This window comes from Bos taurus, chromosome 11 (assembly GCF_002263795.3).
Source record: "Bos taurus isolate L1 Dominette 01449 registration number 42190680 breed Hereford chromosome 11, ARS-UCD2.0, whole genome shotgun sequence".
Taxonomy (NCBI): Eukaryota; Metazoa; Chordata; class Mammalia; order Artiodactyla; family Bovidae; genus Bos; species Bos taurus.
The window spans coordinates 48,727,406-48,753,880 of record NC_037338.1 but is presented as its reverse complement, the minus strand read 5'-3'; the positions used below and the strand labels follow the sequence as shown (position 1 = coordinate 48,753,880).

Genomic DNA, 26,475 nt, shown 5'->3' with positions numbered 1-26,475 from the left:
AATTTAGATAATAAGGCAGGAATATTACAGAAAGCTGCAGTAAGAATGCAGAGGAAAATGGATAGGGTGAAAGATTCAGGGTTAAGAAAGTTTTATGAGGCTGAGGATGGAAATTGCTAGCCCGGGGTGATGGTTATAGAGACCAGGCCAGGGAGGGTAGCAAAGCATAGTAGGAACATGTACTAAGCACCTTTGGTAAAAATAACTGAACAGTTTTCTCATTTTCTAACTTACTATTCTAGTGATATTATTCTAGAGATCAGAACTGGCTTTACTTAAGACGTGATCTTTGTTAATGGCCAGTCCATTCTGAGAGTAGAGTCACTTGTTAACGTTGTAAGTATGAGAAGCCCTGATGAGGGTTAACTTGTGATTCTCATTCTTAGGGATAAAGTGGCTGTTCTTCAAGCACTTGCATCCACGGTGCACAGGGTAAGTAGGAATTTCAGGGTTTTGTATCTAATTCAGCTAATAATAAACTTAATGTTCACACCTCTTCTTTATTCACAGTTTAACTGTTGTGGATCTAGAGAGTTTCATAGCACTATCTAGTCCAGACTCTTCATGTGACAAATGAGAAATCTAAAGCTTTTAAAGTGATTAGCTCAGGGCTGCTTAGGATATTAAAACCTTGACTTGGTGCCATGGTTTTTTTCCTCCAGATTCATTGTTTTTATACTATGCCAGTGATTTTTAACCTCCTGAAGAGCTTGTTGAAATACATGTTCCTAGGGAATGGTTGGGTGTGATACTCTAATGCAAGTGACAGAACCACTTTGAGAACAGTGTACCCACCATACTGAAAGAAATCCAGTGATTAAGAATCTGGGTCTTGGGGCCAAATGTTCTTTTTCATCTTTATCACAAAGTTACCTTTTCTCTTGATACGTCAGGGAATTAGTTTTGACATGTAAAATTTCCTACATGTTTTCTTTTTTTTAATGGCTTATATTAATGAACGTTATATCAAACTTACTTTAGAAAAATACATCTGGATTATAATCTGTTTCCTTATCTGTAAAATGGGTGTTTACTCACAGCACCAAACATTAAGGTTTTTGATAAGAAATAAGTTAGTACACGTGAAAGGGCTTAGGACATCACCTGGCACAAAGGACATGCTCAGTAAATGCTGGCTATTTTATTATTGCTCCAGCTATCTGATTAATTTGTGAGTAAATTCCTCCCTTCACAATTCAAGAATAGGGTCTGTAGTCTTGATAGATAAACTGAAACCATAGTAAATGCCTCAGAAATAGAACTTTCAAGTTCTCTTTTTTTTAAACCACAATATCTGTGGGTTCTCACCCTCCTTGAGGCGGTTGTCACAGATTTCCAGAACGGTTCTTCAATTGTGGGTGTTAAACTTAGGGGCCAAATACATCCTGGAAGTTTCTGACGTTGGTTTTAAAATACTGCATCTCCATAGTAGCAAGATACTTAGATTTTCAGTTCACGTATCCATAAATAGGCACTTGAAATGTAAACTCGGGGAAATAGACCTTAGAGATTGTTGTCAGTTTTTCAGTGAGATTGACCCAAGGCGCATTTAAGTCAAAGAAGTTGTAGAATTACGTGCACACTTGTCTGATTTGGGCTTGGGCTCTTAAAATCCAGGGGACAATTATTCATTCATTCAGGAACCACACATTCTACCCTTAATGGTGCTTACCAGGTCATCCAAGCCACCATCATCTCTTACTATGTTGGATTAATTACAGCAGTCTCTGTTCTCTTGACTTCCTCAACCCATTAAACAGCCATAGGGACCCTGCTAAAAGGTTGACTCACATCACTCTTCTACTCAGAGCTCAAATGGCTTCTCATTTGTTACAAACGAAACAAAAATTGCAGTCCCTCCCCACCCCAGCTCTGACCACATTTCCTACCATCTTTCTTGTACCCTCCTCTAACCAGGCAGCCTCCTAGCTAATTCTCAGTTTCTTATCAGGCACAGGTCTGCCTCGAGGCTTTAATGCTTGCTCACTTCCTCTGTATAATCATAAGGGATTTGATTTAGGTCATACCTGAATGGTCTAGTGGTTTTCCCTACTTTCTTCAATTTAAGTCTGAATTTGGCAATAAGGAGTTCATGGTCTGAGCCACAGTCAGCTCCTGGTCTTGTTTTTGCTTACTGTATAGAGCTTCTCCATCTTTGGTTGCAAAGAATATAATCAATCTGATTTCGGTATTGACCATCTGGCGATGTCCATGTATAGAGTCTTCTCTTGTGTTGTTGGAAGAGGGTGTTTGTTATGACCAGTGCATTTTCTTGGCAAAACTCTATCAGTCTTTGCCCTGCTTCATTCCGTATTCCAAGGCCAAATTTGCCTGTTACTCCAGGTGTTTCTTGACTTCTACTTTTGCATTCCAGTCCCCTATAATGAAAAGGACATCTTTTTGGGGTGTTAGTTCTAAAAGGTCTTGTAGGTCTTCATAGAACCGTTCAACTTCAGCTTCTTCAGCGTTACTGGTTGGGGCATAGACTTGGATTACTGTGATATTGAATGGTTTGCCTTGGAAACGAACAGAGATCATTCTGTTGTTTTTGAGATTGCATCCAAGTACTGCATTTCGGACTCTTTTGTTGACCATGATGGCCACTCCATTTCTTCTGAGGGATTCCTGCCTGCAGTAGTAGATATAATGGTCATCTGAGTTAAATTCACCCATTCCAGTCCATTTCAGTTCGCTGATTCCTAGAATGTCGATATTCACTCTTGCCATCTCTTGTTTGACCACTTCCAGTTTGCCTTGATTCATGGACCTGACATTCCAGGTTCCTCTGCAATATTGCTCTTTACAGCATCGGACCTTGCTTCTATCACCAGTCACATCCACAGCTGGGTGTTCTTTTTGCTTTGGCTCCATCCCTTCATTCTTTCTGGAGTTATTTCTCCACTGATCGCCAGTAGCATATTGGGTACCTACTGACCTGTGGAGTTTCTCTTTCAGTATCCTGTCATTTTGCCTTTTCATACTGTTCATGGGGTTCTCAAGGCAAGAATACTGAAGTGGTTTGCCATTCCCTTCTCCAGTGGACCACATTCTGTCAAATCTCTCCACCATGACCCGCCCGTCTTGGGTGGCCCCAGGGGCATGGCTTAGTTTCATTGAGTTAGACAAGGCTGTGGTCCTAGTGTGATTAGACTGACTAGTTTTCTGTGAGTATGGTTTCAGTGTGTTTGCCCTCTGATGCCCTCTTGCAACACCTACCATCTTACTTGGGTTTCTCTTACCTTGGGTGTGGGGTATCTCTTCACGGCTGCTCCAGCAAAGCGCAGCCATTGCTCGTTACCTTGGACAAGGGGTATCTCCTCACCACCGCCCTTCCTGACCTTCCACGTGGGATAGCTCCTCTAGGCCCTCCTGCGCCCACGCAGCCACGGCTCCTTGGAACTATGGAATGAGGTTCGTGACATTGTACAGGAGACAGGGATCAAGACCATTCCCATAGAAAAGAAATGCAAAAAAGCAAAATGGCTGTCTGGGGAGGCCTTACAAATAGCTGTGAAAAGAAGAGAAGCGAAAAGCAAAGGACAAAAGGAAAGATGTAAACATCTGAATGCAGAGTTCCAAAGAATAGCAAGAAGACATAAGAAAGCCTTCAGTGATCAGTGCAAAGAAATAGAGGAAAACAACAGAATGGGAAAGACTAGGGATCTCTTCAAGAAAATCAGAGATACCAAAAGAACATTTCACGCAAAGATGAGCTTGATAAAGGACAGAAATGGTATAGACCTAACAGAAGCAGAAGATATTAAGAAGAGATGGCAAGAATACCCAGAAGAACCGTACAAAAAAGATCTTCACGACCCAGATAATCACGATGGTGTGATCACTGACCTAGAGCCAGACATCCTGGAATGTGAAGTGAAGTGGGCCTTAGAAAGCATCACTACGAACAAAGCTAGTGGAGGTGATGGAATTCCAGTTGAGCTCTTTCATATCCTGAAAGATGATGCTGTGAAAGTGCTGCACTCAATATGCCAGCAAATTTGGAAAACTCAGCAGTGGGCACAGGACTGGAAAGGGTCAGTTTTCATTCCAATCCCAAAGAAAGGCAATGCCAAAGAATGCTCAAACTACCGCACAATTGCACTCATTTCACACGCTAGTAAAGTAATGCTCAAAATTCTCCAAGTCAGGCTTCAGCAATATGTGAACCATGAACTTCCTGATGTTCAAGCTGGTTTTAGAAAAGGCAGAGGAACCAGAGATCAAATTGCCAACATCCGGTGGATCATCGAAAAAGCAAGAGAGTTCCAGAAAAGCATCTATTTCTGCTTTATTGACTATGCCAAAGCCTTTGACTGTGTGGATCACAATAAACTGTGGAAAATTCTAAAAGAGATGAGAATACCAGACCACCTGATCTGCCTCTTGAGAAATCTGTATGCAGGTCAGGAAGTAACAGTTAGAACTGGACATGGAACAACAGACTGGTTCCAAATAGGAAAAGGAGTTCGTCAAGGCTGTATATTGTCACCCTGTTTATTTAACTTATATGCAGAGTACATCATGAGAAAAGCTGGACTGGAAGAAACACAAGCTGGAATCAAGATTGCCGGGAGAAATATCAATAACCTCAGATATGCAGATGACACCACCCTTATGGCAGAAAGTGAAGAGGAACTCAAAAGCCTCTTGATGAAAGTGAAAGTAGAGAGTGAAAAAGTTGGCTTAAAGCTCAACATTCAGAAAACGAAGATCATGGCATCTGGTCCCACCACTTCATGGGAAATAGATGGGGAAACAGTGGAAATGGTGTCAGACTTTATTTTTGGGGCTCCCAAATCACTGCAGATGGTGACTGCAGCCATGAAATTAAAAGACGCTTACTCCTTGGAAGGAAAGCTATGACCAACCTAGATAGCATATTCAAAAGCAGAGACATTACTTTGCCAACAAAGGTTCATCTAGTCAAGGCTATGGTTTTTCCTATGGTCATGTATGGATGTGAGAGTTGGACTGTGAAGAAGGCTGAACACCAAAGAATTGATGCTTTTGAACTGTGGTGTTGGAGAAGAGTCCCTTGGACTGCAAGGAGATCCAACCAGTCCATTCTGAAGGAGATCAGCCCTGGGATTTCTTTGGAAGGCTTGATGCTAAAGCTGAAACTCCAGTACTTTGGCCACCTCATGCGAAGAGTTGACTCATTGGAAAAGACTCTGATGCTGGGAGGGATTGGGGGCAGGAGGAGAAGGGGATGACAGAGGATGAGATGGCTGGATGGCATCACTGACTCGATGGACATGAGTCTGAGTGAACTCCGGGAGTTGGTGATGGACAGGGAGGCCTGGCGTGCTGCGATTCATGGGGTCGCAAAGAGTCGGACATGACTGAGTGACTGATCTGATCTGATCTGATCTGATTTGTTCTGCCTAGTTTATATCTCTCTGAGATAGCCACATAATTTCTGCCTTTATCTCTTTAAGTCTTTTCCTTGAGGTCTTCCTGGACCACACCATATAAAATTGTACGTTTATTTTCTCTGACAGCTTGTCCTCCCTCCCTTTCTTTTCCATAGCAGTTATCACCTTTAAATTTACTATATGTTTTATTTGCTTTTTTTTCTGGAGATTTTATTCCCCACTAGATTGTGAGTTCTGTGGAGGATAGGATTTTGTTGCTCCCTGGCACATATGAGGTGCTCAGTAAATATTGAATGAGTGAATAAGGCAGGCACTGAACTAAGGCAGTGATGACTGGGAAAAGGGACCGTGGAGTAGGTAGAGGATTTAAGAAACTGGAGTCAGCCACAAATGATGACAACTTAATTGAATGGAAGTAATGGGAGAGGATCTTTGATTTGGATTGCAGTGTGCTTGGTACCCTTCCCTGAAATGGAGACAATAAGAGGGGAGGCAGCTCTGTCAGAGAAGTACAGTTGGGGGTAGATTTGGTGTGAGGCATCTGAGCTACATGGCCAGAGTCAAGGAGGAGTTTCTCAGAAACCATTAAGGGCTTGGAAATCACTGAGGGAGGATAATGTGGGAAACAAATAATAATAAAGTCTAGTGAGAGAGGTCCAGTGTGTGACCCAAAACTAGAGGCCCAGACAGGTATTTGATAAAATGGTGGACAGGACAGAGCCAGGCAGCGGTTGGGAATCATGGAGTAATGGTTCAGGGAAGCCATCCTAGAACTGCTTCCTCTGAGTTGTCCTTCATACCCGTCACGTCTTGGTAGAGAGTGGATGCATGCGTGCTAAGTGGTTTCAGTTGTGTCCAACTCTGATCCTATGGACTGTAGCTCGCCAGACTCCTCTGTCCATAGAATTTCCCAGGCAAGAATATTGCCATACCCTCCTCCAGGGGATCTTCTCAACCCAAGGATCAAACCCGTGTCTCTTACTTCTCCTGCGTTGGCAGGCAGGTTCTTTACCACTTTCGCCACCTGTGAAACCCAGAGATCACCTGTGAACCAGATGAAGTGAGCCTCAGAGGAATGTAAAGGGAATACAGGGTTTGAAAGTGGTATCAGGAAGTGAGAGCCCTAAAACGTACTGCTTCCAGGCCCTAGGTCAGAGCATTCTTCTATTAAGAACCACAGGGAAGCTCTCCCCCAGAGAGTCCAGGTGAATACTTCAGGGTGGCAAGGGGACTGTCAGAAGAGATTAGGGATGTAGGTTTGAGTTTTTTCTGTGAAACGAAGTTGCCAGAGGTGCAGAGAAGGGGGCTGTGAAGGAGAGGGGAGGAATAGAGGAAGTAATTTGGGGGCCATTCTAAGAGAGACTGCTGGTGCCAGAGAGTTAATCTTGTTCAGAGTTCTACCTGAAACAACTTAAAGGAACCTTGGGAAACAGGACACTGGAGATGCTGCTGCTGTTCCCACTTCCTGAGAGGGCCCCGTAAATATTATCCTCCATTTGAAGGAGCCTCTTGGGTAGTTAGTGCCATGCATTGAAGGGACACCCTAGTTCAGGAAACTGGTGCCCAGGCTGGTTAATTCAGAGGCTCTTGACTTTGCATTTAAAACAGTGATATCCCTGCTGATAGCAGCCCCTAGTTAAAACCAGTCTGGGGATTTGAGCCAATGTTTGCTTTAAATTGTGCATAACTACAACCAAGTCTCACAGAGCCTAGGGTACAGCGTAGGTGTTAGTGTCTACCAACATACATATTTCTGCTTCTGTGATACATGCAGTTAAAACTTCCACAAGGTCCTCTTAATAAAAGCCTGGCTAAAGAGACTTCTGTGTCTTCTCCACAGGATACCACAGCTGCACCTTATGCATTTCAGGATGATCCTTACCTCATACCGACATCCTCTGTGGAATCTGTGAGTATTTTTAGGTAACTTGGCTAGTATTATGTTTTACCTTGTTGGGGTAACAGGATGACACATAGGACTTATTTTACTTGTAGACACCTTTGAAAAATTCATAGAGGCTGATAGATAAACTGGTAGATTTTCTGATCCTTTTACTACTTTTATCAAAAACTTTTAGACATTGGCTATGGAGAAGGTATTTGGTTTGGATTTTTAGTACTTAGAGATCTTTCCCACTATAGAGCAATTCATTCAGTTTAAATGTATTGTTTTTACACACCTCAAGCGGTATGTAGGATCCAACCTGAAATTGTCACATTCAGCAGAGGTGGATAAATAATAATTAGGTAGTTTAACTTGGAATTCTGTGTATTACAGTGTTCTTTGGGTGGGGCGGGGGAGGGCAGAATAATTCTTGCTGAGGGTGTAACTTTGATCTTAAGTATATGTAATATCAGTTTACGTCTAACTCTTTTTCTTTATACAGCATTCATTTTTGTTGGCAAAGAAGTCCGGAGAGAATGCAGCAAAATTTATTATTAATTCATATCCCAAATATTTTCAGAAAGACATAGCTGAACCTCATATACCGGTAAGGAGAGGTAATTGCAATTTTCAGATAATAACTATGTAAATAAAAACTAAGCTGTCACAACTAACGTTTAAGTAGCCATTTGAATGCCTACAGTATTTGGGTGAAATAATATATTTCACCCAAATAATATTTGGGTCTTTTAATATTTATGATTATCATTGCTCACAGTACTAACCTTTATTATCGTTTTTAAAACTACATGTATTTGCTCTTCGTTTTGTTTTCTTCATTTGGCTTCTGCAACACCGGGCTCTCAGATCTTCACTTCTGACTGCCCTTTCTGGTTCCTTTAGTTGGTTTTCCATCCACTCCTCAAACCTTGGTGTCTTTTTCTCAGGATTCCATACTTGGTCACTCTTTTTTTTCTGACTATAATCTTCCTGCTTCAGTAACCCTTATACTCCATTTGGCATTCTTGTATGTTGGCCTCAATGTCTCTACTTTGGACTCCAGACGCTTTTTTCCCAGCCCCCTCTGTTCTGTGGTCGCGAGGGGCGAGTGTGGAGGGCCTGCTGGGTGTTAGGCATTGCACTTAGTGGGTCCCACAGTGGTCAGCTGAACATGGGCTCTGCCTCTGAGCTAAGTAGCGGAAATAGTAACTCAGACTCAATGTGTCTAAGCTTCCTCTCACATCTCCCTACTTTCTAAGCGCACACACCCAGCCACCCAGACACCCCTATGCTTCTCAAGCGGCAGATCTTGGGGACAAATTAGGACGTTAGTGTGATTGTGTCCATAAAGATTGAAATCCTGAACTAAGACAGTGACAGCAGTGGAATGACCATTTGTTGGGCCTACTCTCTCCCCCTATGTTTCTGACTAATAGTTACTCTTCTGTGTTTAGTTCACTTCTGCTTGAAGCCTTCCCTGGGTCCCTAAGTATTTGACTAATTTGGTGAGTGAGGTAAAATCAACATACCTTGGTAATACTTAATGTTTACAGTAAAAGAAGTTATCAGGGGTGGAAGGTTTCCATCTTTACAAACTAGGTGTACTGTGGAACCTTCAACCAAGATTGAGAGGAAAGTATGAAGGATGGTTTTAGCAAGGGAAGAATAGTAAGTTCAGCTTGAAATTAGGGAATTTAGTTCAACTAAATTCACTGGGAAAAGTGAAGACTTTTAATCCAATAGGCTTTAGTTCTTCGATATAGGATTCTTCAAATACAGACTAAATATTTATAATTAGGAGCTTTTAAATTCTCTGCCCCAACTTAGGAGATCTCTAAGTAATCTTGTTTTGGTGACTAGAGAGGTAAAGTTAGATTCCTTAAAGAGACATTCATGTTAAAATGATAGGTAGTATCTAATGCATTAAGCATGAATATTATGGTGTGTTAATCAAATACTATGGTGTGCTGTCTTACTCTGTTGTGCTTTCCCATTGACCTGTTTGCACTGACTTTAACCATCTTATTTTCTAGTGTTTAATGCCTGAGTACTTTGAACCTCAGATTGAAGAAATAAGTGAGGCTGCTCTGCAGGAACGAATCAAGCTCAAAAAAGTCAAAGCTTCTGTGGACATATTTGATCAGCTTTTGCAAGCAGGTGACTAAGTTCATTGGAAGCCCCCACGTTCATGTGAAGCTCCCCCAGGAATGTGGGCGTGGAAGTAGGCCACAGTTGTGCGCGTGATCTAGATAGTTGTGAGTACGAGTTACAAGTGCTGTGCTACTCCCTCTGCTTAGTAGCTGTTTTTATATTTTTTATAGTGTAAGAAGTCATATTTCAAGTTCTGCTTTAGTGTCATTTTGGAATCGTGGGTAGGATAGCGTTGTCCTTGCTGGTGTGTTGTCCTCTTGTGTAGGCAGAGAAGTCTTACAGCCATTCTTCCTTAGCTTCTGTTTTTAACATGAGGTTTGTTCATACTGTAGTCACATTTCTTATATTCTTTAAGTATGTTTGAGAGGCATAAAACAGACTAGAAAGAAATATTTAAAAAGGAAAGAACACTAAGCTGCAGGGTCAGAAGCTTGGGTAGGGTCTGGCACTAATTAGCACTGTAGCCTTGAAAAACTCAATTCCTTTAATCCTCTTTTCAATTCCTGTGCCTTTCTGAATTTGATGTGGATGAAGCTCTAGGGATGTAGGTGGCAGGGCGTGTAAGCTACCATGAGATGAGAATATACCTATAGTGGCATGGAAGGTGGAGAAGGCAATGGCATCCCACTCCAGTACTCTTGCCTGGAAAATCCCATGGACAGAGGAGCCTGGTAGGCCGCAGTCCATGGGGTTGCTAAGAGTTGGACATGACTGAGCGACTTCACTTTCCCTTTTCACTTTCATGCATTGGAGAAGGAAGTGGCAACCCACTCCAGTGTTCTTGCCTGGAGAATCCCAGGGACGGGGGAGCCTGATGGGCTGCCGTCTATGGGGTCGCACAGAGTTGGACACGACTGAAGCGACGCAGCAGCAGCAGCAGCATGGAAGGTAGCAGCATTGCTTAAGTTTCGGAATCTGGTGTGCTGGTCAGTGGTTTAGGATAAAAATCAGCCGAACATACAAGAGATAGAAACTGGACTGAATCACTCAGTATAGTCTTGAATGTGGCAAGAAACATTTTCAGAAAACTTTTAAGAATTTTGGTGTGTAGCCTGTTAAAGCATCAGGTGTACAAATGAATTGCTGATGCAGATTGTCATTTAGGGAGGCTTTTCCCTCTGCTTGTTGAATATGATAAACATCATTATGTTAAAACTTGTCTTCCTCTGTTTTACACACTGGGATAGGTGCAAGCAGCTGTCCAGTGAACCTTACTGAAGACAGGGTCAGAGCCGTAACACTCAGCTCATTCAGAGTAACGGAATGAGTCAACATACTAGGAGAGGAAGTATAGAACATTTTAATATCAACTCCTAATAAGTGCCAAGCACTTTGTAGGCATTTAATTCTATAACACCTTATGAGTTGGTGTGCTTGTAGTCATTTATAGAGGAAACTGACTGACTGCAAATAATTTTCAGGGTCATACAGCTTTGAGATGCTATGAGGCAATCAGGTTACACTCCATTGCCTGTTTCCCCTCCACTCTGCCGTTTTGTCTTTTCTAAAGGCTTTTAAGTTTCCTGATGGGCATTTGTATTATCAGTATTATTTTCTTAAAAAAAATGCAGCTACTTTCTTTTTAAAGCACTAAATTATATTTCATACTTCTTCCTGTTCCCTTTTCTCCCTCTTGATAAGTGTCAAGATGGGAACATAATGTTTGGAGCAGTAATTTTTTAAAGGCTGCTATCTCTAGGCATGTATTTCAGCGAGGGCCTGGATCCAAGCGGAACAGTTCCAGTTGCGTATGTGAAGATGGAACTGGGCCCTGGGGGACTACATGGCAGTCATTTCCAGAGCATTCATTTCAGAGATGATAGGTAGAACTATGAGAGAGTTTCTGTGGGGATATGAGTACAGAGAATAAATGAGCCCAGGGTCGAACTTGACTCTGGTATTTTATCTCTTCTGTCAGACAGCACTGTCAGGGATTGTGTGCTGGTTGCATCACTCCAGATGTTTAAGCTGATGTGGGGTGCAGCTCGTCCTTGGAGAATGGAATCCAATAGACTTTAGTTCTTTGATGTTTCAAAGTTTCTCTCCCCCGCCCTTTTTTTCCCCCACCCATAGGAACCACTGTATCTCTGGAAACAACTAACAGTCTCTTGGATTTGTTGTGTTACTATGGAAACCAAGAACCCTCCACTAATTATAATTTCCAACAACATGAACAAACAGAAGAGTTGGTAATGATTTTTTTAAGTTTCTTTTGGTAGTAATTCTTTCTCATTTTAAGGTGAGTTCTTGTGCCTTATGTTAGGGTAGAGATTTGTGCTGAGGTGTGATAGAGCACAGTATGTATGTAGCCTGGACAAAAGGTGATGTGGAGGAAGAGATGGGTTTTAACAATTGTTTTACCCTGGTTCCCTCCTTAAAAGTATTTTGAGCTTGCCTGCCACATGCAGAAACCAGTGACCAGAAGTGTTTGGATGGGCCCCTTTGTTGTTGTTCCTCAGAGTGACAGTATGTTGTGTATGGGACAGAGGGGAAAACCCCTGGCCCCAGCCCTCTTGAAAATTCATGCATACGTAGGCAGAGAGGAATGAGCATACTCTCGAAATTAATATTTCTTAATAAACAGTGGGTCTCCTTCTTACCTTCTACCGAATCTTTATTTGCTTTGCTTTTCTGAAATTTCCTCTGCCTTAACTGGTTCTGAGTAGTATAACTCTGAGAATGCTTTCCGTTGTCGTATTCTGTTTTATGTCTGTTGGTGGCGGCTCATTTCAGGAAGAGGCTGAAGAGGGAGATAACATGAAGTCTAAGAAGAAGGCTGGTCATCAGCTTGGAGTTACTTGGAGGTATGTTACAGGATAATTAGAACTTTTATGGATCCGTACGGTTGTGAAATGTTCTTCATCACCCCCTGAAGAAGATACAACCCTGTAGTATTCTAAAATGCAGTCTGTTCTCTGTGTGCAGTGTAAATGTCACAGTTGGTTTTCATATGTGTTTGGACCATTTTTTATTAAATCTTTACCTCCAACCAGGTAGAGGTACAGGACTGGTGTTGATTTCTTTTTTTTCCCCCACCTAACTCCATGTAACCATCCTGGTATGGTTCTTCTGGTAGTTTCATTAGTAGTCCTACCTTGCAGTATACCTCTAATTCTAAAAAGGTTCAGAGTTTTTAAAAGTATGTTAGAATACACATATGCCAGAGCGTAGTTCTAAATTAAGACTGCTGGCTAACAGAGATATTCACTACCGAACAAAAGATAAATACCATTTATGTAATGATTCAGAATTCAAATTAACTGAGTAAAACTAAAAGAAAGGTATTTTGTAAGGGTGTCTGGAAAAGGAAAGCTACTATTAATATCAAAATGAATGGAATAAAAAATTAAACTTCTTCAGTAGATACTAATAATTTCCTATAGTGATTAAGAGCAGCGACTTGAGAGTACCATCTGGGCCCAAATCCAGGCTCTATTTTCCAAGATGTGGTGGTAACAGAGAAAATGAAGGTGCAGCATAATTTGTATAACATAGCACATTGACTGACTGAAAGAGCCAGATGATATAAGCTCGAATAGGACAGTGGGTTGCAGGGCACCACATGTCTGTGGTTGCCTCTGGTTAATTATATCCAGTTGAAAGAGGGTGGGGGAACTTGACTGTGTACCCTGCTGTGTAGTTTGCTTTCTGTTTACAATGCTGAGTACATATTACACCTTTCAAGTCCTGGTTCTGCCACTTATCCAGTAAATTTTTGGACAACTTAAGGTCTTTGAGCCTCAGTTTTTCCCATTTTTAAAATGATGGTAACCAGATCTCCTTCTCTGGGTGGGAAGAATTACTTGAAATTATATGCAGAAAATGCTTGGAACATTGCAAGTACTCCACGTGGTAGCTGTTACTGGTTTTATCTGTTCCTGCTGGTTCACGTTTACTCTTGTATGTAGAGCCAGAAACCACGCTGAGAGAATCTTTGCTCTGATGCCTGAGAAAAATGCACATTCTTACTGCACAATGATTCGAGGAATGGTGAAGGTAACATTTGTTCTGGGTAGTTTTATGTTTGGGTCTTTAATTTCTACTGAGTCGGGGTTTCTCAGCCTCAGAACCCTTCACAGCTGGGCCACATAGTTTGTTGTCATTGGGGGTTTCCAGAGCCTTGAAGGATGTTTGGGAACTGCCTCTACCCGCTTCATGCCAGTGATTCATCCTCCCATCCCCCAATTGTGACAGTGTAATTCTCATAGTTGTTTTTTCATTAAAATAAGATACAGTTATTGAAAAAAAAGTATTAGGAAAGTTTTTAAAAATTGAAATCACTGGGTTGAAGTAACAGGAATAGAAACTGTATTATACCATACTGCTCATGTAAAAAGGAAAAACACTATCCATTCTGGTCTATCCTTTGACTTCTGAGAACAGTAGATAATGCAAATATTTATAAAAGACAACTTTTACGGTGTTTAATTTTCATCCTTTCCCTCTTCCAGCACCGAGCTCATACACAGGCATTAAGCATGTACACTGAACTATTAAACAACAGACTCCGTGGTGAGTTGTGTTTGGAGAATTCACCTCTGTCCTTCCTTTCCTTCTCTTGGCTGGGCGTGTGTGCGTGCTCAGTCGTGTCCCAGCTCTGCCGTGGACGTAGCTTGCCAAGCTCCTCTGTCCATGGGATTTCCCAGGCAAGAATACTGAAATTGGTTGCCATTTCCATCTCCAGGGGATCTTCCCAACCCAGGGATTGAACCTGCATCTCCTGCATTGGCTGGTGGATTCTTTGCCTCTGCATCATCTCTGCATTCTTACCTATGCATCATTATATCAGGAGTCTATAAAATCACAGGATTTTACCTTAATGATTCGCTCATTCTTAATCTTCTCCTGTGATGTTGGTGATTGAAGCGAGAGGCCAGAGCCAGAGAGAAGAGTGGTTTTCTAGTTGTGGGACTCATGTGCATGACCACTTGGCCTTTAATCACCAACCCCAAATTTTGTTAAAGTAGTTTTCTTCTTTTATAGCTGATGTGCACACCTTCAATTCATTGATTGAAGCAACAGCATTGGTGGTGAATGCGAAATTTGAAGAAAAGTGGAATAATATATTGGTAAGGAGGAACCCTCACTTTGGCTACTAATAAGCCAAAATATCCTTTGCTGGGACTCCTGAAATGCAGGAGACACAAGTTCAATCCCTGGGTTGGGAAGATCTCCTGGAGAAGGAAATGGCAACCCACTCTAGTATTCTTGCCTGGGAAATGCTATGAACAGGGGAGTCTGGTGGGCTACAGTCCATGGGGTTGCAAGAGTTGTACATGACTCACCTACTACACCACCACCAACCACCATCCTTTGCTCGGAGTGCATGGGGTGGAGAGAGCATTCACTGAGCATGTTTGTGGTGGTCACTGCACTGGGCTCTCCACTTGCAGTGGTCTGTTCACACCCTTCTAGCAACCCTTAGTTTAAGTAGCTGTATCTGACATGTGACCCAAGCATACAGCTAGAGTCCAGGAAGACCAGTTTGCTTATTATATTCATTTATTTCCTTATAATCGTGTGTTTTTTTTTCATTAAAACATTTATTGAAAAAATTACTAGGAAAGTTATTAAAAATTGAAATCACAGGAACGAAGTAACAGGAATAGAAACCACACTATACCATTCATTGTTGTCCAGTCACTCAGTTGTGTCCAACTCGTTGTGGCCTCATGTACTGTGGCCCGCCATGCTCCTCTGCCCATGGGATTCTCCAGGGCAGAATACTAGAGTGGGTTGCTGTTTCCTTCTCCAGGGGATCTTCCCGACCTAGGGATCAAATCCACGTGTCCTTCATTGGCAGCTGGTTTCCTTACCACTGAGCCACCAGGGAAGTGCATACCATACCATACTGCTCACGTAGAAAGGAAAAAACCAATCTGTTCTAGTCTCTTCTTTTGCTTCAGTCTTAGACCCATTAGGCCGCTAAAGACAGTTGGACACGGACATCACATGGGGGTTAGGGTGACTATTGAAAGGGCCTTCTCTTAGGGGCACTAGATAATTCTTAAATGGGGGGCTTATTTATTAATCTGCTTTAAACATTGGCAGACAGCCCAATTCTTTTAGTTCTGTTTATTGGACAAATTAACCAGGCATTAAAAAAAATAATACTGCTTTTGATTCAACTAGGACCTGCTGAAACAAATGGTTGCACAGAACGTGAAGCCCAATCTACAGACTTTTAACACTATTCTCAAATGTCTCCGAAGATTTTATGCATTTGGAAAATTGCCAGCCTTACAGACCTTCCGGGAAATGAAAGCCATCGGGATAGGTGAGGGGTGTCCTCATGTCCCCGACTGAAGGCAGTGCTGACCTGAGCCTTCAGGTCCAGGTGATCCAAAAAGAGACTAAACTTTTCTGTGCTGTTTACATAATATGGTAGGAATTTCCTTTCCACCATTAAGCACACTTTTTAATTATGTATATTTAATATAATGGGAGCTCTTCTTTATCATCTTTTTCTGTTTATAGCAAATTATACTCTTAGGATTTTAGATACTTTTTAATGGATTTTTTGATTCCTGAGAGAATTGTTCACTTACGGTTGGCTGGTTTTAAAATCTCATGACATTTTCTGGCATAATTAAGTATTTGAACCCAATTGTATGCTAGTATGTTGTATATTTTTCAGTATTTATGTTATTGAATCAGTTCACTTCAGTATCCTTTAGTGTTCTTAAATGAAACTCACAAGAGTATTGACTGTAATGTTTTAGTGATAGGTATCTGGACTTTCTAAGAGGAATTTGATCTCTATGACACCTTTCCACCTTTACATTAATTATATCAGCTGGGAAATGTCTTTGTTCAGAGGAACGGGATGCATCTTCTATTTATGTAACACCGCTCATGTTTTTACTCACTATACCTCAGTAAGCTATATTTTGTATAGCTGTGTTTGACATTTCTTTTTTTTTTCTTTTTTCTATGTACCTGGTAACGTAAGAACCCTCACTTGCAACATATCATCATATTATTCAGCTGTTTTATCAACATGGTATGTATATCATTATGTTATTTATGTAGAGATTAGGCTAACTTCACTGCTAATGAATTAAGATCGGATAGTTCACAGAATAGCATTGTCTACAGCCCGAGCAAAAAGTTACTGTTGAGGGTAGTGTCATCTTTTTGTCATGTAAAACTTAAGTCGGAGTGGAGGAAGGTCATTAAATGTACTAATGGGCAGTGTATGGTTTTGGCCAGAAGGTACTTGAGTTTGGAATTCCTTTTGCCCTCCAGAACTGTGCTGTCCAATACAGTAGCTACTTAGCCACACATGGCTATTTAATTAAATTCCTTCATAGCATTAGTGCTCAGTAGCCACTTGTGACTGCTGACTGCATCGTCAGTGATGCAATTATAGAACATTTCCGTCTTTGCAGGAAGCTGTTGGATAGTCCTGCTCCACAGTAAACCTTGACATTTTGAAGCCTCATAGGAGAACTTCAAGGCTCCATTTGTTACCTAATTTTAGGTCAGCTGTGCTCTATTGAATGGATTTTGGAGCAAGGCACACCTGAGTTGAAATTTCATCTCTACCATTTACCAGATGTGTGGGAAGGGACTGGCTATCTTACCTGAGTGAAGCCATCACGATGTAATGATGAAATGAATTATGTGTAGTGTCCTGTTCATGCTTGGGAGGCATGTAGTAAGCACTGTAGGTTCTTAGCCATTTGCCCCAACATGAGAAACAACCCTAGGTTTAGAAATGACAGTTCCAGTCTTTCTCTCCTGTAATGGGCTTTTTGTGTGAAAACAACAGAAAATCTTTATTTTGGAAGGGTAGTTTTGCAAAATTCACATTCTCACACATAGGGAAGTAAGAGCAGTTAAATGACTTTATCTTGAAAACAGGTGAACCGTTTCCACAGTAATTTTGTCATTTAAAATTTTACTAAACTTTGGTGGTATTGTACTGCTACTGCTAAGTCACTTTAGTCGTGTCTGACTCTGTGCGACCCCATAGACGGCAGTCCACCAGGCTCCCCCGTCCCTGGGATTCTCCAGGCAAGAACTCTGGAGTGGGTTGCCATTGCCTTCTCCATTGCATGAAAGTGAAAGTGAAGTTGCTCAGTCATGTCCTACTCTTAGTGCCCATGGACTGCAGCCCACCAGGCGCCTCCGCCCATGGGATTTTCCAGGCAAGAGTAGGTATTGTACTAAAACTAAGTAATTCTCACCTTAAAGCGTATTCCACTACAACATCACACATCACCTTGGCTAACTAAAGTCACTGGTGTTTATGCTTCCTAAGTAACACCCAGGGTCATAGGGGCAGGAGTGTCAGTGTGTCTTAGGGATATAAATTGATTGTCTGTAATAATAATTGCTAGGAATTTACCCAAAGGAAAAAGCCTAAAATAATGAAGAGATGATACATATAAAATAGTTTATTAGGACAGTAGAATAATTAGAACTGTAACAAATGCAAACATCCTTGAGGAACTTCAAAAGTACATCTGTGCTGTCACCGAAACTATATTATCACTTGCAGGTGGATAGGTGGGGAAGGGAATAGAAATAAATAATGTGAAATGTTTAACTGGAAACGTCATAGATGCATTTTGATTCTCCAGTTTTCTGTTTCTTGGCTCTCATCCTGGTTATATTTAAAAGGGGCACAAATGTTTATTAGCAAAAAACGTGTTTGTTTTCTAAGTAGGCAGGCTTGGCGAGGGTGTCCGTCTGTCTTCCATTTCAGTGCACGTCCGCCTTGTGAGGAGACTAGGAAGGAGGGGCTGAGTCTGTTGGGAGCGCTGTAGCTGACCAGGCCTTGGGGAGAGCGGCACTCAGCAGAGGGTGCGCTGACTCCTCTCACAGGGATATGCCTGGCCAGCTCCACGGCTTGGGTGGAGGAATGAGAAAGGTGGCCCTAGGACTAGTTCTGCCTACCCCATGGTTGTGCAGGAAGTGGGCTCCTGAGAAAACCCAGTTGCCTTCTTTTTCTGCAGAAAGCCCTTCAAAAGGATCCTCCCTCATCATCTATGATATCATGGATGAAATAACGGGAAAGACGTTTTCTCCAAAGGACCCTGATGACGGTACGTGCAGAAATTGCTGCCGTAAGACAGACAGCCTCTTTTCCTGACTGCCAGGTTATCGAGCCTTATGATGAGGATGGGGTTTGATTTAGTTCGGTCATCTTTGGGTGATTATTCTGAGAAAGCAGAGTGTCAGTGGATTGTGCTGTGTGTTGTTTCTCCTGTGTTTTCATTCATTTAGGTTTGTCCTACACCTTACCAGTTTTGTTGGCAGGATTTTTAATTAATGTTACTGACCTGAAAACATACTTGATGCATAGTAACCAAGGCTCTTCTGAACTTTGATTTTTCAGATATGTTTTTTCAGTCAGCCATGAGGGTTGTAAGTACCATTTCTTGCTTAAAACTTTTTTTTTCCTTTTATCCATTTCCTAAATCCGTCATTGGTGGTTGGGAGGACTCTCCGTGATTCTTTCTCTTCCTTACTCTTAACTTGTTTTCATGTCATTAGTCCTAATTTTTTATTCCTCTAAAATCTCTACAAAATCAAAGCATTCCCACCCTGTGCTGATTGTGTTTGTTGTCTTTTTTCATACCTTTCTTCAGATAAGCTTTCAGAGTATTTCATATTTGCCTGTTGGTAACTTATTAGATTGATGGTTATGTCTAATTTTGTTTTTTCAGCTTATCATGCTAATCATAGGGAAAATGTTCAAGCAGTTTCAGAATGAATTTAGCAGTCTTATTCCCTGAGGATAATTGCTTTACAACTTAGTGTGTGTCTTTCCAGCTTCTTTCCTCTGGGTATTCAGACATGCATGTCCACACTCATTTCCATGGTGTCTTGTTTGTTGTTGGCAGTATAGTATTTCATAGATGGGAATGACTTCTTGTTGGGTGGGTGTTGGAGTTATTTCATGGGGATTTTTGCCAGTATAGTGATGCTAGAGATAGCACTCCATCTGTCTTATGCATGGCATCCCGAGGGTTTTTGTCTAATACTAAATACGGGTGAATACTAATTACTAGATGAACATTATTTTGTTTTAAATTTCACTGAACTTGGTGATTTGAACCCACCCCCAATTTCTTATAATTCATTTGCTGTCAGTCAGTAAAACGTTAAATCAGTATACGTGTTTCCCCAGGTATCTACTTTCCTGCTTCATATAGTGAGCCACCTTTGGCTGATAAGGATCACTGAGTGATGGTTATTTACTACTTCTACATTTTCAGTGCTCTTCTCTCAGAGATCTAGAACTTGCTTACCAGGTCCATGGCCTTTTAAACACTGGAGACAACCGGAAATTCATTGGCCCCGATCCTCGCCGTAATTTTTATTAGTAAGTGTATTGGAAATGTATCCCTTGCATTAACGGAACACCTGTATGCAACCAGTAGTCAGTTCTGCAGGTGGGAGACTTGGCACTCTTATTGTAGGTCGCATGATCCTGACTTTACCAATACGAGTTATTTGAACACTTGTGAGATTCAGTGGTCAAACTAATTTGTCAATACCTGGTAGCTTCAAACAGTGGTTAAAACTGATTTGTCAGACTGAGGCGTCCACTGTGTATGTTTTAAGCTATTTGTAACTTTAAATCCATGTATCTTTTCCTTCTGCTGTTCTGTACTTATTCTCTCAGTCCTCTCAGACTTTTTGCGACCCCACGGACTGTAGCCCACAGGGCTCCTCTGTCCATGAGGATTCTCCAGGCCAAATACTGGAATGGGTTGCCATGCCCTCCTCCAGGGGATCTGTGCAACCTAGGGATTGAACCCAGGTCTCCTGCATTGCAGGCAGATTCTTTACCCTCTGAGCCACCAGGGAATCCCAAGAATACTAGAGTAGGTAGCCTAACCCTTCTCAAGGGGATCTTGCCAATCCAGGAGTAGAAATGGGGTTTCCTGCATTACAGGCAGATTCTTTACCAGCTGAGCTACCCAGGAAGCCACACCGTCCTATTTTATATTTTTGAATTCATAGCAGAGTGAATCCCTAAAGATTTCATCTTAGCCTCTTTTGTTTTTAAAGATGTTGGAGCCCAAAGAGACTCCTTACATGGGTTTGCTTTTAGGCAGATAAAAACAAGAACGTAAGAAGGCAGCCTGTTCATAGGTGTGTGGTGGTTCTCTTCCACATGTCCAAATCCTCTCCTCACATTGAACACTTGTTGAGTAGTGTCCTCACTCCTCTCCACCACCAGCTGAGAGTGTATGGAGGTGGCATCAGTGACCAGTTGAAGATAAGGAAGTGTCAAACTGGAAAGTCCAGAAAACACAGTTAGCAGCACCTCCTGGGGCATGCACTGACCTGTGTCACTTGAAATTGTAACTTATAAATTGTCTTTAAGTTCTGTGTAATATGTCATTATATGGCTGTGCTGTAATGTAATCATTCCCCTACTAGGTAGGGATTTTAGACTAAACATGTTTTCTTTCTCCATCACAGTTCCAAGTTCTTTAGTTTGCTTTGTCTAATGGAACAAATTGATGTCACCTTGAAGTGGTATAAGGACCTGATACCTTCAGTAAGTGATTCATGACTTAACATTTATCATTGTAGATGTTTGTGGGTGTCTTTGCTGAGTAATACTTAAAAATGTATTTGTATTTTTCTTAACCAGGTCTTCTTTCCCCATTCCCAAACATTAATAGATCTTCTCCAAGCATTGGACGTAGCCAATCGACTAGAAATGATTCCTCAGATCTGGAAAGGTCAGTTTCAGTTTGTGTGTCCCGACCCACCTTACTCTTGTCTTATATTTTGATTCACAAGTGTGTTAATGTGGTTAGGGAAGAAAGCTTCCATTTTTTAACTAAATTAAACTCTGTGGTTGAGGTCTCCTTCAGGGTGACCTGCTCGTGTTTCATGTTGGATTGCATGAGTAACAGTGGGGTGGAAAGGACTTCAGTTGGTTCCTTTGTGACCAGAAAAGGCTGAGTTTTGTGCACTTGTGTTAGTTACATGGGTCACCCGAAATCTCAACCTGCAAAGCCTGTGCCATTCATTCACTGGACTGTGATGCATCTCTGTGCTTCAGTAGCTAACAGTGATATTGGTGACAGTATGGTTCCTAAGGAACAGCCGTGACTGTGTGTGTGTGTTATGTGTGTAAACTGACTGCAGAAGATGCTGTAGCTCACCCACTAGGTGACTGTGATCGTAAAATCCGTTCCTGTTTGCCTCAAGTTGACATGAGACACTGAGACCATAGCCCTGCCGTCCTGCCTTACAAGACTGCTCTGGTGATAATGTACAAGGACCATTGACAATTCCCATGTGCTATAAAACCATGGGGAGCGGGAGTCTGCTTGAGTGTGGCCCACATGCTGTTAACAGTTGCCCGGGAGCCAGTTACTGGCGCTGGCTTTCACTACTCTTTCGTCCTTTTCCTACGGTGAATCATGCTAGTTTCTAGAATCCTGGCATACATGTCGGCAATGAATTTTCTTATTTTCTTCTCCCTTCCCCCACCCCCTGCCCCAATATGGATGACTGCTGACAGTGGACAAAGGTCAGAGAATGTTGGTTTTACATGGTGGTGATCACGTCTCACTCTGTTCCTTTTTGTTTTAAGATAGTAAAGAATATGGTCATACTTTTCGCAGTGACCTAAAAGAAGAGATTCTGATGCTCATGGCAAGGGATCAGCACCCACCAGAGGTAGGCTTGTTTTGCTTTCATTGTTAGATATACACTAGCCAGCGTATCCTCTAATACTGAGCACCTGGGGAGGGTGATTCCCATGGTTTCATCTACTGTGCAGAATTCTGCCACCTAAACCCAGATTTAAATCTACACATCTGACTTCCCTGGCAGTCCAGTGGTTAAGACTCCGCACTTCCATAAGGGGGGGGGCCAAGTTAAGATACTGGATGTGTGTGGTGTGGCTGAAAAGATAAAAAAGATACATCTCAACATACCCAACCAATTAGAATACCCTTCCTTCCTTTTTCTTTCCTTTTTATCTCTAAAGAGAAAACCCATGGTTGGATTTGAAATACATGGCTAAACAAATTATCACATCAATGTCGGGTGCTTTGCCTTTTTTTGTCGTTGTTAATATGTATTACTATGTGCTGTACATGCGATGTGTTCAAATGGTAAGATGCAATGCTCAAAAATTTTAATGGTCCTGTGGAGTCTCCTGTTCTTAAATTGTCATAAAACTAGCGAGGCAGTTCTGCTGACTCTCGGGGCCTCTCAGCTGCAGGCGGCATTTGCTGACTGTGCTGCAGACATCAAATCGACTTACGAAAGCCAAGATGCTAGACAGACTGCTTCAGAGTGGCCAGCCAATTCTCTGAACTACATAGCCATCCTCTTCTTAAGGGCTGGGAGAACCCAGGAAGCCTGGTGAGTACACGAAACACCACACATGTAACGAAGCATCTCTAATATGGCTGTGTGATGTGTGGTTTCTCAGGAGACAAACGGGTTTCTGCCCAATGAGGTGTTTTTTGGTTTGGTTTTGTTTTTTTTTAATTTTTTGGTTCTGCTGGGTCTTCAGTGCTGCACCCGCTTTTCTCTAGTTGCAGAAAGTGGGGCTCCTCTCTGGTTGTGGTGCACAGGCTTCTCATGGTGCTGGCTTCTTGTTGTGGAGCGTGGGCTCTAGGGCTTCAGTAGTTGTGGCTTCTGGGCTCGCGCACATAAGTTCAGTAGTTGTGATGCACGGGCTTAGTTGTTCCATGGCATGTGGAATCTTTGCACACCAGGGATCAAACCCATGGCTCCTGCATTGGCAGGCAGATTCTTTACCACTGAGCCACCAGGGAAGCCCTGTAATGAGTTTTCTATGAGAACGTCCAAATACTAACTAAAAAGCAAACTTGGGGAAGAAGAATGAATGTGCATGTGTAAGAAAGGGTGTGGTTCAGTGGGCTCAGTCTCTTTATTTTCATTTTCTGTATCTCCAGTCACCTACATAGAACACAATGACCAGAGAATCTTAATTTTGAAAGTGTTTTGGGCATTGATATCTCATTTATGGATGGTTTCCCCACACCCACAGCCCCGGCTTAAAATGTGGGCTGTATACTGGAACTTGAGAAAAGTGACATTTACCAGTATTGACTAAACGTAGCCTTGACTAGAACCCATCATTGGTTTGTGCCACTGTATTCTATTTCTGTGTGTTCCTGTTGGCAGTTCATTCTCATACTCATTTCTAGTGTTTAATTGTGAATGAAGACCTTATGCATATTCATTTTTCCAAAAGCAGAGAAGTCAACAAAGGAGCACTTGGTTGGGGTGGTCATGGTTGCGTGGGTCCACTGTATGTTATTTTGGATGTAAATGTTAGTTCTTAGGGCCAGTGAGGGGGTAGTTGTGTATGGTTGTTTCCAAGAGACGACCTTATGTTGAACATAAGACTGTCAGTCCAGGGTGTGGGTGTTTGCTCTCTCTAGGAAAAGCTGGTGGAGGCTTGGCTACCTCAACTGGTCTTGACTGGTGGTGAATCACACAACCTGCTGCACAGCTGCTGACCCGTGGTGCTTGGAGTCGTAGACTCGGGCAGGTTGACACATGTTGTGAATCAGGCTGTGATGATTGGCGCAGGGGTACGGACCTCAGCTGATGATGGGAGCTGAGTGTATGTGCTTCTCCTTCGTCCTGCATGTGGCAGGATGCTGGTGAGCACTTACATGAGACTTGTGCCTTAATCTGAGCCTGCTCTTCATAACATCAGCTTAAGACACACTGGACTCACACACAGGATCACAAAAGAGAGAAGAGATTGTACAGTATCTGCCTCCCTCCCTTCCCTCTGCCCACGTGATACATTCCCTCCCTGGGGGGGCTGAAGTGATTCTCTAGAGGAGGGTGAACCCCAGCAATTCTCAACGCTCGTAACAAAACACATTTGCCTGTGCAGTATGTAATGTCCACACATGAAGTTGGAGAAGAGGGTTGAGGCACCTGGAGTGATTCTTAAGTAGAGACGAGGCTGGGAGCTGGTAGAGCTTACAGATGTACGTCTCCAAGAGCTTCCACTGTAGGTGGAAGGAGGACACTTAGTGTCTGCATCTGGGAGAATAGCTCTGGTCACTTGATTGCCATCTGTTCTATTACTGTTCCTAATCTCTTTCCTATCTCATCTTGAACAGGAAAATGCTGGGGCTTTTCAGGAAACATAATAAGATCCCCAGGTAAGTTCAAGTTAACAGGCCTTCCTGCATACATCCTAGATTAGTCATGTGGGTTTCACTCTTATGGGGTGGGGGGCAGTGTGGAATTTCTCTCAGTGGTGGCAGTTGGGCACCTTTCTGTTAGGCAAGCAAATAGACAACCACTCCCACCATCTAAGGCATCCTGCGGCAAGTGCAGTTTTTTACTCTGTGCTCAGTGATCACAACATGTTGTTGATACACTGTGGATAGGTCCACATGAAGGCATGCTGAATCATGTTGAAGATGGTAACTTTGATGAAGATGTTGAGGATGAAGGCGTGTTGAATTAAGTGTTCATTATCTCATTAGCCCTTTAAACTTCATGTAACTGTCTCCAAAGCTGCTGATCTTTGTAAGATACTAGATTCTGTATGTAAATCTGTGAGGGGTGTAGTTGGCAGATGTTGACATTTTGCCTTTTACAGGAATGAGTTGCTGAATGAGTTTATGGATAGTGCCAAAGCATCCAGCAGCCCTGCCCAGGCCGTTGAGGTTGTTAAGCTGGCAAATTCCTTCAGCTTGCCTATTTGTGAGGGCCTCACCCAGAGGTTAACTGCTGACTTCACCCTCAGCCAAGAACAGAAGTAAGTGGGCTCTTGGGCTCTGTGTCATCACCATGAAGAAAAGTTAAGAGATGGAGCAGCCCATCTATCTGCCCATTCACGTGTCTGTAGCTTTCTACCCCTGAGTTCCCTTTCTTTACACAAAGTCAGGATGTGTTGATTTAATGATACTTTTTGTCATATGAGTCAGGGAGGCCTATCCGTTGACTTACTGGATCTTGTCCTGTGTTGCTGTAGTGCAGCTGTAGAGACCCCCAGCCAAGCCTGAGTTTCAGTGTGACCCTCCTATTTATTTTTCTTACAGGGAAGCCCTGGGAGACCTAACTGCACTGACCAGTGACAGCGAGAGTGACAGTGATAGCGATACCAGCAAAGACAAATAAAATAAAAAGTGAGTGAATCCGGAGCATCTGTGACCAAGCATAGCTGTGCTGACACTGGATTCCTGAGATGTTAATATCTGTAATATGAAGAAAACAGGGTACAGATTTGGCAAACCTTGAAATATAGTTGATACACACTGGCTTATTTGGGTTCACTTCCTCGGCTGAGCCACCTGTGTGAGGGTTACCCTGTGAACAGAAGCAGCGCCACTGTTCTCACCTCTGTGCACACACTGTGAGGTGTGCAGCTCGTTTGAGCACACCTGCAGCAGGCGTCTTGTCAGCTGACGTCAGCGCCATTTGCCCTCCCCTGCCATGGACTGTACCCTTTGTTGGCTGATGCTATGACGATGGCACTTCCTCCAATTCACAGAAAGAGTCTAAAGGAAGATTTTGTGCAGTTTCATCACATTGATACTGGGTCAGTAGTATCCCAAGTTCAGGCATCTGAGAACTGAACAATCACAGGGCTTTAGGCTGCACAGCTGGGAAGATGAAAGCTGTAAATAAATATTGTAACTAAGGTATGCACGTGTGCGTTTGCCTTCTTTCTGCACGCCCCCGTCTCCCAGTAGGCTTGGGGCTTACACAAGTGTGTCCTCTCTTTCTCTGAGCGTGCTGGCACCTTCTTCAAGTATGCTGTGCTTCCAGTGATCTGAATGAAGGCTTGTGAAAAGAGGACTGAAGTGTTTCCTTGACATGATTGCCTGTTGCTGGTAATCAAATCATCATGTAAGTGTACCTGGTCATGATGCAAAGCTGTTTTACTGCTGGTAACAGGACCTGCTATGAGACAGCAGTCATTAGTGTGGACGGGTGACGCAAGGTTTATGGAGTCATTTCGATCTTAGTGGTGGAGTGGCAGTATACCAGAGAAATGGGCTTATTTCTTTGAGATAAGGCAGTGTGCTAGAGCAAGGGATGCTGAAATGAAAGGTACGCAAAGGAGGG

At 42.5% G+C, this 26,475-nt stretch overlaps 1 protein-coding gene and 1 non-coding gene across 3 annotated transcripts in view; both read left to right on the top strand.

Annotated features, from left to right (window-relative positions):
• Window positions 1-26,051, top strand: part of PTCD3 (pentatricopeptide repeat domain 3) — a 31,155-nt gene extending 5,104 nt beyond the window's left edge. Inside the window, 21 exon segments of one of the 2 annotated variants that reach the window (NM_001046034.1) lie at window positions 387-432; window positions 7,216-7,284; window positions 7,763-7,867; window positions 9,294-9,417; window positions 11,485-11,600; window positions 12,145-12,215; window positions 13,320-13,407; window positions 13,863-13,923; window positions 14,395-14,480; window positions 15,544-15,688; window positions 16,364-16,414; window positions 18,375-18,464; window positions 18,758-18,786; window positions 19,641-19,747; window positions 20,857-20,935; window positions 21,032-21,122; window positions 21,986-22,071; window positions 22,616-22,764; window positions 24,516-24,557; window positions 25,004-25,162; window positions 25,446-26,051. In NM_001046034.1, coding sequence (NP_001039499.1) covers window positions 387-432; window positions 7,216-7,284; window positions 7,763-7,867; window positions 9,294-9,417; window positions 11,485-11,600; window positions 12,145-12,215; window positions 13,320-13,407; window positions 13,863-13,923; window positions 14,395-14,480; window positions 15,544-15,688; window positions 16,364-16,414; window positions 18,375-18,464; window positions 18,758-18,786; window positions 19,641-19,747; window positions 20,857-20,935; window positions 21,032-21,122; window positions 21,986-22,071; window positions 22,616-22,764; window positions 24,516-24,557; window positions 25,004-25,162; window positions 25,446-25,524 — 1,873 coding nt within the window. In that variant the 3' untranslated portion in view covers window positions 25,525-26,051. 2 annotated transcript variants of the gene reach the window in all.
• Window positions 23,946-24,081, top strand: LOC112448933 (small nucleolar RNA SNORD94). The gene has a single exon (XR_003037391.1). It is a non-coding gene; the product is annotated as a small nucleolar RNA SNORD94 (small nucleolar RNA).
• Window positions 26,052-26,475: the final 424 nt, after the last annotated feature.